Here is a 12,500-nt window from a genome sequence, read left to right as displayed (position 1 = left end):
CACCCATGCAATTGGACATGCCAGTGGGCCAATTCAAAGCACAGTGGTCACGTCATTTGTCGGTGACACTTCAACGACTAAATTCGGACATAATCAATAAACGGGCATTAACAATTGTTGGCAAGAAGGAGTCTGGTACCAGTGGGCCAGCTAACCTCGCCAAACGAGAATTTAGTTTTGACTTTTCATAAATTTATGTTTGTGTGTGTTTGTGTGTTTGTGTGTGTGTGTGTGTGTGTGTGCGCGCACGCACGCGAGTGTGTGTGTGTGTGTGTGTGTGTGTGTGTGTGTGTGTGTGTGTGTGTGTGTGTGCTTGGTTGCATTGTAGTTTGTATTGTAGTTTGCATTGTAGTTTGCATTTTAGTTTGTGTCGTAGTTTGCTTGTAATTTGCCTTGTGCTTTTGATGACAGTTCTGAAAAATATATATATTGTGAGATGCATCCCTCCAATATAATAGTCTAATGTATTGTGAGATGCATCCCTCCAATACAATAGTCTAGTGTACTGTGAGATGCATCCCTCCAATACAATAGTCTAATGTATTGAGAGATGCATCCCTCCAATACAATAGTCTAGTGTACTGTGAGATGCATCCCTCCAATACAATAGTCTAATGTATTGAGATGCATCCCTCCAATACTATAGACGAGTGTATTGTGAGATGCATCCCTCCAATACAATAGTCTAATGTATTGAGATGCATCTCTCCAATACTATAGACGAGTGTATTCTGAGATGCATCCCTCCAATAATCTAATGTATTGTGAGATGCATCCCTCCAATACAATAGTCTAATGTATTGTGAGATGCATCCCTCCAATATAATAGTCTAATGTATTGTGAGTTGCATTCCTCCAATACAAATTTGACTACGTGTACCTCAGATACTTCACATAGAAAGAAAAGGTTGCCACATTCGCCGACAATAAGAACAAAATGCATCGCAGCCATGCACTACCAACTCGTCAATCACATGAGAAATCTAGTACTACTGACGTACAATGACACACACACACATGCACGCACGCACGCACACACCTACCGATGCTTCCTGTGATTCTTCACCACACCTTCGTTCATCTCCCTGAGCGTCTGAATATTCTGTTCTTCACTAACACTTTCTGAAGACTACAACATCAACACACAATTACCACCGAGTCTTACAGAGCACATGCTTGATCTATACTGCTACGTATTCCTATGTAGCATCTCTAGTGTGTTAACTCTGTATACCAACCTGTCTGCAAACTGCCTGTTTACAATCTCTCTATATATCTCTTTCAACCACAATCTCTGTGTCTGTTCACCTACATGTCTGAGCCTCTCAGTCTAAAGGCCTGGTCACACTGCGTCTGCGTTTGCGTCCATCGAAACGTACGAGAAATTTAGACACTTGGTCACACTATGCACACACGTTAGTGATCGTCTTCAACTTACTCTCCATTCGGCCATCCTACGAGACTAAACCTCAGTCGACCTCACAAAAGAACATACAACAGAAACAGATATGGAAAAAGACGCCAGTGGTTTTCGTACTGATGACACCAACTATTAGTAAATTGGCAAATGGATTAGTCTAACGTTAGTGGCAGTTTGTAGGGAAAGGTCAATGAACAAGAGAAAACCAGAGACGCATATTAACCTGCTTCAGACGTGTGTGCAGATGCCATGTCTGCACCTTCAAATGCGTTTGCGTCTGAGTTTCCATTCTTGGCGGAAACATTTAGTGTGACCTCACCGAATGCAGACACAGATGCAAAAGTAGTGTGACCAGGCCCTAACTAGCATCCCTACCTCAGACCTACTTTCCTAGTTCACTACATTGAGTGTCAAAGTTCTATGCTGTTAAACCAGATATTCGTGTAACGATTTAAATCGAGCAAATTGTGCGAACGAAACGACATCGAAAGGATCGAATTCGCACTATGCAATAGGTAAGTGCATACAGCGTGGAATATAGGAAATTACTTTAGCTCAGACAGACTGAGTGTGGGTAGGTAGAACATTCTTGTATGGTGTTACATGAACTAATATGTGCCTCTCTACTGCAGCCAGTTTGCATGCAATTTCTTACAACCAACTTCCAAGGGAGAAACAGTGTTAAAGGCAGCTGAGGTTTTCTCTGGATAAAGCATGCTAGGAGGCACCTACGTTCATGAAATTAACAGTTACATCATTGGAAAGGCCCTCGTGTGCTATGAGACACGGTTTACACTCATATATATGTACGGGTGAATGTCTTGTCCAAGCATGTCCCAACACTGGTGCAGTATTTGGTCGGACAAACCACACATTTGGTGGGACATTGTCCTATGTCCTACTGCTATTTTCCACACTGGCATACCTTCCATCTTGCCTCGTGTTTGTCGGTGTACACTATGCGGGTACTTGAGTACGACAACGACAACTTAGATGTGGCATTTTTCGTGGTCTGTTTAAGTCATTAAAAGAGTTGCTTCAAGTGGGCGTGGCTATTTGTGGTACTGTACACCCGTATACTTGAAATATCCAAGCTGTCTCGAAATCATAAAAAATTAGAACCACCACAAGGCACCTCTAAAGCATAGTACAGTCGAACCTCGGTAATCTGAACAGCCTCAAGCCAAGCCCTGTTCGTATCCATGAAGTTTTTCGGATTACGAAGATGCCAAAACATGTCGCCTTCGAAGTCCAGACATAGCCTCGTACCCAGGCCCTCTTGCACGCCCGGAGAAGAATTGTCTTCGCATGTGGAACCAACGTTGTTTAGAATCTCGAGCTGATAGTGTCGCATGCAATGACAGCGAGCAGCTTCTGTGTTCAGGTGATGCTCTTTGTCAGCTTTTTTCAACTTATACCCCATTCACACAAGCACAGCTCCAAACTGAGCCGAGCCAAGCCTAGGCTCGAGTGTCCAGCTGGTCAACTCCCCCCGCGGCGGAGAAAGACCAGCTGGAGACATTCGCCACTCAAACAAACCGCCGACTCTCTATCCTCCAATCAGAATGCCGTTTAATGTTTGTGCATCCTCGATAGGAATGCACGTCGCTATTGGCTCTTTGCTAATGTAATTTCGCTCTGACACAAGTACGTGTAGTGTCGACACGTGCCATCCAAGTCTACGAACAACATGTCGACTTTTTCCAGCTCTTCTCGTTGTCTGTCTCTCATTCTAAGATCGCTAGACTCAAAGTCTACCACAGAGGACAACCAAAGGTCGACTGCAATGTATGCAAATCATAGCTCTGCACGTCGCCCTGCATAGAGTGCAAATACCACGCTTTGTAGATAGTCTACCCGTTCAATGCATGTAGCGTACGACACCCTAAGGGACTAGAAGTTGTTTTGCATGCGCTGCCTATTCCTCCAAGTACGAAAAGAAAGACAAAAGAGAAGACAACATGCAGGTGTAGCTCACATGCTAACGAAATGTGACATCAGACGGTAAAAGCAATTGACTACTCAGTTACAAAGCCATTAGTAGAGAGCCAATAGCGACAAGCATTACTATCAGCAGTTATCATAAATACACGTGCATGCACAAACACTAACCAAACGTGTAAAATCCTGATTGGAGGATGGAGAGGCAGCAGTTTCCTTTGAGTGGCAAATGTCTCCAGCCGGTCTTTCTCCGCCGCGGGGGAGATGACCGGCTGGACACTCGAGCCTAAGCCAAGCCAGCCTGGGCTAATGAAGCGAGCCAGCCCTTGTTCACACGACATTCTGACAAAGTGAGCCAGCCGAGTTTCAGTAGGCGTGTCTCTTGGTGCACACGCTAGATACAGACGTTGTCATGGAACAAGCTGTCTGCGATTACTTCTCGCTGGCACTAGAACAGTCAGCGAAAATATCGAGGAGAAGTACCGAGCATAGACGTCGACGTCGCCTTTGTTTTGACAGGCACTAAACAACCGAACCAAACCATGTGGCATGGCAACTTGAGGTGGGCCAACTCAGCACAGTTCGGTTCGGTTCGGCCGGCATTCACACGACAAAGCGAAACCGAGCCAAACCATGCTGGCACAGTTACAAATGCTCGTGTGAATGGGGTATTAGATACCAGTGCTGGCTGTCATGTGCCTGCACCCTCAATTTCTGCTATAGCTCAAATGCACCGAGCACAGAGCGAGCAGATCTGCGTGGAAGACAGTCTGTCGACATCGTGGAAGACCGTGCTGTACAGATAGAAATTCCCAAATAAGCTGCAACTTCTGTTGCAGTCCTTCTCGCTAAGCAAACGTTGTACACAGCCCGACTGCAGTACGACTAGACATCGAACACGAGAGTAAGTGTTGTTGTTCTAATCACGCTTGAGAATGCTTTGCACAACGTCTTCTGTCGGGATTGAACACTGAATGGCAAAGACACACGACAGTCTCCAAGTTGATCGTCTTGCAGTATATCTGTATGTCTATTGGACCAGGACAGCAACTTTTTTTGCACCAATTCAGAGCGAAGTTGCGCCTGTGCGTCACAAAATTGCAAGTTACGAGTGCAAGAATCTTAACTTCGAGCCCGGAATTAGTCAAACAGTAACACCAATATTAGCACCTAAAGGTGTACCCCTCCCCCCTATCCCATACCGTATTCGCCCGTAATAACGCCCATACCAAAATAACGCCCATGCCCGTATATAAGCCCATGCCCAAGAATAAGCCCAGGGTACGCATGCGCAGACAAAACAAAATGGGTCCGCAGAACATTCGTCTCCGTCTGTGTGCGTTTGATGAGCTGGTGTCAATGTTGAGTGAGAGTGCTGGCTGCTAGACTCATGTCTTCATTGTAATTACCGACCCTGATGCTCTTGACAGGCTTTAGGCCGACCACATGTGTATAGTGTTTAGTTTCTGCGTGTATGTTGATGCTGAATGGATACCAGTACCTTAGATCTTGCAAATGGATAATTGCAAGCATTTGTGGTATTTCTGTCTTCAAGTATTTTAGATGATGACTGGCCAGACAACAGCATCTAGTGACCATGTATACGCCTAGAACCAAAACAACGCCCATGCCCTAGTATACGCCCAGAAAAAAAGTTTTTTTTCTATACGCCCAGGGCGTTATTACGGGCGAGTACGGTACTTTAAAGACTATGACCGTGTTCACACTAGGGTTTACAACTGGTTTCCTATTGCTTAGCATAATCAATCAAATCAGTTTACAACAGGAATGTGCATTAGCAATGCGTTTAGCTGGGGTTAGCACCTGTCAAACATTCCAGTTTATCATATTGCCTACCACAGCAATGAATCAAAGAAGATTGCTCTACTTTGTGTTGATCTGGCAGTCTTTTCCGAGCAAGTCGAATCCGTAGCACGACTTGCGGAGTTCTGTAATGAAAGACGTTGTCGCATCCGTAGATTCAGGCAGCTGTTGCTGTTCTATCACACGCATGTGGTCCCTACACCTAGAGAAGGCACTCGAAGAAGGAAAACGATCAGAAGACGTTTCAATTCTTGCACTGGAATCGAGTAGCGTAGCTCCAGTATGATACAATCAGTTGCAGTCTGCCCGAGCTTGTGTGTGTTCCTATGCTCATGTTTTGTCATCTCGTGCTAGCTAGAGGTCGACCAGACATGCAGAGCGCGCTCACTGCGTAGTCAATGGCCATGGAAACAATGGACGTTGCAGTGTGAAGACGTTCGATTCTTGCTGTCACTGTTACGTCAGTATTCAGGCACATATACGTACATACAAAGGTTGGTGACGGAGACAGGGGCGACTGATCGACACTCGTAAGTTACGTCTAGGCTGTCGACGACGCCCTGAGTGCTGTGTAAGTACACATAGAAGTTACACATTCGCAGAGACAGGACTGCGTCGTTCACATGACAACACAATTCGCAAGAAGACAAAGAGAAGGAAATTCCAGCCAGTTTGCATAAGAGATAAGTACCCACTCAGTGCCAGGCACATCCGGTCTTTAGTTGAACGTTTATCGTACAAGCGGCAACACGAAGACATCAAAGCAACTGCAACAGACCCTCCCCGCCTACCAAAAATAGAAAAGGGGAGGGGCTGGCTACGCGAGACTAATGCTGATGTGCCATAGGTGTGGGGTGATACACAAGTAGGTACGGAATTACATTACAAGTAACATTACTAACCATTACGGTATATACAACTCTAACAGACGACGAGACCCACCAATACCATACCCATCAAGGATGCACAGAACTTCAATTAGAACAATCAGGTTACAATCATCATAATTTCATTGCCAAACGAAATCGTCACGATCACATACTAACGCCCGAGAACACTGAAAGTGACTTACCGTTGGAAAGAGAACGTACTCAGCGAAGAAGTCAACCGTGTGATTCTCACTAACATGATCACCAAATTCAGCTTCAAAAACAATACAATAAATATCGTATAACATCATGTTCAGACTCGACTGACATTGAACTGCGTAAGATGCCAGTAAGATGGCTTGCTCACGTGTACACATCAGACGACCTTCCATCACGAGAGACTTCAATTGCAGGAAAAATAAATATCTAGTAAACAGAATTGATAGATAAACGAGTATGTCAAATGCACCTATCAATACATAAGGTGGTTATCTACGAGAACTCTCACCAAAATCAAATATCTCTCAGACGAAAGCTACCACTTCATGACACAACCCTTTGCAAGCATTTGCTTCAAACGTTTAGGGTAACGGAACATAAAGCATTCAAAACATCCATGACAGTGTGTGAGCATGGTTAGTGCCCATAAGTAACTTGGATTGCTTGTTAGCAAGGAAGACCATTACCTGTGCACTTTTCACGGTAAGGATTGTGAGACGTATAGTGGGAAGTTGTGATGTATTGACTAAAGCAAACTGAGACCCCAAACTATCACACAACGTGTCAATACAACCACGAAGCCTCAAAAGAAGCCTCTTTCTTCGAGTAAGCTTCCTGCAGGAAGATACTAGGACTTGTATCTCTCTTCCACAAAATTTTAGTATTCGATGAGAGTGCCACTCTAAAAGATGCATCCATCAATACACTAGATGACTGTGTTAACAAGATGTATATCTCAATAGATAAGAGACATTGGTGGTCACAAGAGGAACTTAGCACATCAGACGTTTGCAGTGTTTCACTGCAAACGTGCATATCTAATGATGTCTAATGATTAGGCATGCAAGTTTGTAGTGAAACGTCTGATGTGCTAGACAAGCACGTTTGCAGTGAAACGTCTGATGTGCTAGACAAGCACGTTTGTAGTGAAATGTCTGATGTGCTAGACAAGCACGTTTGTAGTGAAACGTCTGATGAGCTAGGCAAGCACGTTTGTAGTGAAATGTCTGATGTGCTAGACAAGCACGTTTGTAGTGAAACGTCTGATGAGCTAGGCAAGCACGTTTGTAGTGAAATGTCTGATGTGCTAGACAAGCACGTTTGTAGTGAAACGTCTGATGTGCTAGGCAAGCACGTTTGTAGTGAAATGTCTGATGTGCTAGACAAGCACGTTTGTAGTGAAACGTCTGATGTGCTAGGCAAGCACGTTTGTAGTGAAATGTCTGATGTGCTAACCGATTCCTTTAGTATCACACATGTATACAGAACTGCACAATGTAAATCTGAAAGTAAACATTTTGCTACACCTTGTCAATTCTTGTTGTATTGCCATCACATTAGTAGGATAAAACCTGACGCTGAACTGAACTTCGGAGTCCCTCGCTCCTGACATTGAATCTCGATCCAACTGTTTCCTCATGTTCTCTTTTAGATCGACCCATCTCATGTGACCGTTCTTATTCTGATATCTCAAACCAAAGAACTGACTCTACAAAGGTAAATGACAATAAACGACGATAAAAGTAAGTGCATGATGCATCCCTCCAATACAATAGTCTAGTGTATTGTGAGATGCATCCCTCCAATACAATAGTTTAGTGTATTGTGAGATGCATCCTTCAATACAATACCGTATTCGCCCGTAATAACGCCCTGGGTGTATAGAAAGGAAACACTTTTTTCTGGGCATATACTAGGGCATGAACGTTATTTAGGTCCTAGACGTATACATGGTCACTAAATGTTGTCGTCTGGCCAGTCATCATCTAAATACTTGAAGACAGAAATACCACAAATGCTTGCAATTATCCATTTGCAAGATCTAAGGTACTGGTATCCATTCAGCATCAACATCCACGCAGAAACTAAACACTATACACACATGGTCGGCCTAAAGCCTGTCAAGAGCATCAGGGTCGGTAATTGCAAGAAGACATGAGTCTAACGGCAAGCACTCTCACTCAACATTGACACCAGCTCATCAAACACACAGACGAAGACGAATATTCTGCGGACCCATTTTGTTTTGTCTGCGCATGCGTATTCCGGGCTTATACTTGGGCATGGGCGTTTTTTCGGACTGAAAGTTCTGACCTGTCTCACATGGGCGTATATACGGGCATGGGCGTTATTTCGGTATGGGCATTATTACCAGCGAATACAGTAGTCTAATGTAATGTGAGATGCATCCCTCCAATACAATAATCTAATGTATTGTAAGATGCATCCCTCCAATACAATAATCTAATGTATTGTAAGATGCATCCCTCCAATTCAATAGTCTAGTGTATTGTAAGATGCATCCATAAACAATACTCTGATAATGGATGGATTCCCTGCCCACAACAATTACAGCATTCTCCCCAGCAATCCAGCAGCCACCAAACGCACCGTACGCCATCTACGTACAAGCTTCCTCTTTTACCATATCTCTGACATCATCAGCACCAAACAAGCGGAAGTTCACAAGCAATACAACCGCTAACCGTAGAGCGTGTCAACTCCGGGATCCATCCTTACGGTAACACAACACCGGCGTGTTGCTTTTCTTTCACAGCTCTGCGTGACGACGAGCAGCTCTCAGAGAGTCATACTCTGCTCAAAGCAAACTAGAGCAATCGAAAAGCGCAAACACACGCACCCAATCAACGCAGCAAATGTCACTCGCTCTTCACACCCTCAACAGCCTCCAAGCAAACAACGCATCAACAATATGATACCTACATACTGCATGACGGATGGGAAGCACCATCAACGAATAACCGCACTCACACACTGCACTACTTTCGTTTCACACTACCTACTATCCTCACACCGGAAATCGAGTAGAAATGCGGTCGCACAATGTAGCAAGTAGAGTCCGTTGGGAATGCAACACACATACACGCGCGCGCGCTTACCTCTTGCAGTTCGAGGACCTGAGTGACTCTCGTCAGACAGTCCTCTCCCGTGTCGTTCTGTCGCAGATTGAAATCGATGTTCGTGTTGTCGAGCAGTCGAATTCTGACGACATACGACGTGCCCCCGACGCTGTAGCTTTTCTTGCGGTTGAACATGAGAGAGAAAAAACGCGGGCGGCACACTGGGAAGACCGATACGAGCTGTAATGAACGTCTCGAGCGGTGGAGAGGCGAGACAGAGTAGTAATCGGAAAGGAACGAGAAGAATTTACGCGACGACCTCGACGTTTCCGACAGACAGCTGACACATACGGGATACGACCAACTCTCTCAATGAGAGAATGCGTTTACAAGGGATTGTTAGAATTAGACATAGAAAATTGATGGTAGCAAATAGAAATGTTGAGATCCGTATTAGAAACGACTGTAAAGTACCTAATACAGACTTTGAGAGTGTCATCAGATTCCCAACAAACTGCATTTTGCGCCAGTGTCGCTGTTTCCATGGTGATGTGCCTATTGCCGACGGGAGTTTGCTGCTCCAAACTAATTAATTAATTAAAATTATATCATTTTGAAAACATACGTTTTATAAATATGGCGCAAGTATACTGTGTCTTTGATGGGCAATAAAAATAAGCGATTAATCAATTATATTAATATCAACAATTATATTAATATCAACAATTGTTAACCCACAGTTTCAGCCTCGTTGTCAAAATTCGACTGGCAAGACTGTACAGTGATGTAGCACATGGGTATGTATCTAACAGTATGATTAGACAATAGGAGCTGGTGGTGGTGGTCACTGGTTTGTGTGTGTGTGTGTGTGTGTGTGTGCGTGTGTGTGTGTGTGTCTGTCTGCGTGTGTGAGTGTGTGTCTGTCTGTCCTGTCTGGTGTGTGTGTGTGTCAGTCAGTCTGTCTGTCTATGTGTCTGTCTGTTGTGTGTGTGTGTGTGTGTGTGTGTGTGTGTGTGTGTGTGTGTGTGTGTGTGTGTGTGTGTGTGTGTGTGTGTGTGTGTGATGATACCTAATCCAGCCAACATCAAAAAGTAGCATACATGTTACTTACATTTTACAATCGCTTGCTCTGAAGCTCTGGTCTGTATTATCTGTGTTACATGTGATCAAAAGTCTTTGTATAAACAAGTCAAACTGAATTACGTCGAAACAAGGATTTCTTAATTCAATCATAAACAAGATAATTGATTTATTTCCATAAGCTACAAGGGAATAGAAGGAAGATGATCCTTTGTTCTTCTCTTGTCTCGAGTCTCATCTCGCCTCTCTACAATGACAAATCACTATATTATATATACAGAAGACATGCACAACACAGACTGGCAAACAATCAGGCAGACAGACAGACAGACAGACAAACAGTGTGACAGACAGACAGACAGACAGACAGACGAGAGTGACAAACAGACAAACAGACAGACAGACAGACAAACGGAGTGAAAGACAGACAAACGGACAGACAGACACACAGACACAGACAGTCACACAAACACAGACAAACAGACATATTGACAGACAGACAAGCAGATATATTGAGAGAGCCAGCCAGCCAGTCAGACAAACAGAATGACAGACAAACAAACGGACAGACAGACAGACACACAGACAGACACACAAACACAGACAAACCAACGTAGTGACAGACAGACAAGCAGACATATTCAGAGAGACAAACAAACAGACAGATACACGGACAGACACAGACAGACAGACAGACAGACAGACAAACAGACAATCAAGTAAAGTAAGTGTTGTGTAACCTTGTGGTGGAGAGTGGCTATCAGGGAGTTGTGGTAGTCGATGAACAGTGCTAGCACTTGCTGCTGCCCCATGTTGTGATGGCTTCGTTGACATTCTTATCTAACAGACAAAGATTGGTAAGTACCATTCTGTGTGTGTGTGTGTGTGTGTGTGTGTGTGTGTGTGTGTGTGTGTGTGTGTGTGTGTGTGTGTGTGTGTGTGTGTGTGCGTCTGTCTGTCTGTCTGTGTCTGTCTGTCTGTCTGTCTGTCTGTCCGTGTCTGTCTGTCTGTGTCTGTCTGTCTGTCTGTGTCTGTCTGTCAATCCTCATATATTTCAAACATGAACACTACTACAGGCTAATGAAGAGAAGGTGAGTTTAAGCAGGCTCTATGCGGCCACTACAACTATACTGCTATCTATACCTAATGTATGTAAAATTGTGTGACAAAGTCATCTACAGTGTTACAACTATTAAAGGTAAGAATAGAAATTTTTTTTGCTATTGTCTTTGCATTGCACCGCTGTAGTGTTATTGAAAACCGCTTTCGCCAAAAGCACATAAACTCATTGCAGTTATTGTTGCCAGCATCATCACATGATCGGCGAGATAGTTCCTGTAGATACTTTGTGGCTTCTTCACCCCAGCGACCAAAGTGTTCCATGACGAGGGGAACAAATCTCATTGAAGACATTCCAGCGAGCTTTAGCTCACTGTATTTTTTTGTCTTCCTGTCCTCTCTTCTTGCTGCTGCTGCCCCGTCTTTCTCAGCAGCCTGACTCACAATGTCCGATGCCCATGGATGTGAAAGGGCTACATCTAGTTCCACATTGGCACCAGAGCCAACATCAAAGACAGCGATGTCCGGTCTGTTGTTGCTATCATTGTATCTGTCCCTCGGTTCCTTTTTGTGGTGAATCTGCAGCTGCCGCAAACAGTCATCCCATTCACTTACTATCGAATCGTGTGACCAAACAGGCCCACCACCCTTCTTACAAGTCAGCAAGTGGTATCCCATTTCGTCTAATGCAGTTCCACAATCACACTGCTCAATCCATCTGACAGCCGGCAAAGATAGACCCAATCTCAGCAAACACGCCAAACGGAATTCGTAAGGTGAGAGTGCGAATTTTGCTGATTCTGGAATCGTGTTAAGCCAGGAGCCAGCACCTTTTCCACCTAGAGAGCGAAGGCGAGCCGCATCTCTGGGCGAAGCAGTGTTTTCTACCATGTGGGCAGTAGCAAAAGACATGTGTTGACGAGTTAATTTTTGTTGTAGTCTCTTAGTGTCCTCTAGCAAGTCAGTAAAAATCTTGCCAGGAGGAATTGCTCGAAGTAACTCGGAACTAATAGAACCATCTGCACCATCTCCAAAAATGATTTCATTAATTTGATTCTCCATAGCTGGGAATCGAATCGGTAATGTCGACAGTGCATTAGCCCAGCTAGATATAAAGGCTATTTGACATATCTCTGTAATGGATGTCATCCCAAAACCTCCATTTTTAATCGGTAGTGTCGCTTGAAACCACCTGTCGTTTGGAATTGGACCACAGTTCAGTATTTT

The 12,500-nt window shown here is 44.2% G+C and overlaps 2 protein-coding genes across 3 annotated transcripts in view; both read right to left on the bottom strand.

Moving 5' to 3' along the window:
- LOC134198050 (tyrosine-protein phosphatase non-receptor type 21-like) overlaps positions 1–9,474 on the bottom strand; it is a 28,874-nt gene extending 19,400 nt beyond the window's left edge. Inside the window, exons 1-5 of the mRNA XM_062667391.1 lie at positions 9,174–9,474; positions 7,581–7,762; positions 6,383–6,480; positions 6,258–6,328; positions 1,044–1,129 (exon numbers count right to left, since the gene is read on the bottom strand). Of these exons, the coding sequence (XP_062523375.1) occupies positions 1,044–1,129; positions 6,258–6,328; positions 6,383–6,480; positions 7,581–7,762; positions 9,174–9,329 (593 nt within the window). The 5' untranslated portion in view covers positions 9,330–9,474. The remainder of the gene's footprint in view (positions 1–1,043; positions 1,130–6,257; positions 6,329–6,382; positions 6,481–7,580; positions 7,763–9,173) is intronic.
- Positions 9,475–10,227: 753 nt separating this feature from the next.
- Positions 10,228–12,500, bottom strand: part of LOC134198145 (cyclin-dependent kinase-like 1) — a 16,125-nt gene continuing 13,852 nt past the window's right edge. For both annotated transcript variants that reach the window (XM_062667484.1, XM_062667483.1), the window contains exons 12-13: positions 10,955–11,054; positions 10,228–10,461 (exon numbers count right to left, since the gene is read on the bottom strand). In XM_062667484.1, the coding sequence (XP_062523468.1) occupies positions 10,397–10,461; positions 10,955–11,054 (165 nt within the window). In that variant the 3' untranslated portion in view covers positions 10,228–10,396. The remainder of the gene's footprint in view (positions 10,462–10,954; positions 11,055–12,500) is intronic.

This window comes from Corticium candelabrum, chromosome 2, assembly GCF_963422355.1.
Source record: "Corticium candelabrum chromosome 2, ooCorCand1.1, whole genome shotgun sequence".
In the NCBI taxonomy this organism is placed as follows: Eukaryota; Metazoa; Porifera; class Homoscleromorpha; order Homosclerophorida; family Plakinidae; genus Corticium; species Corticium candelabrum.
Note: the sequence above shows the minus strand (reverse complement) of the source record. Positions and strands in the feature narration are given on the sequence as shown.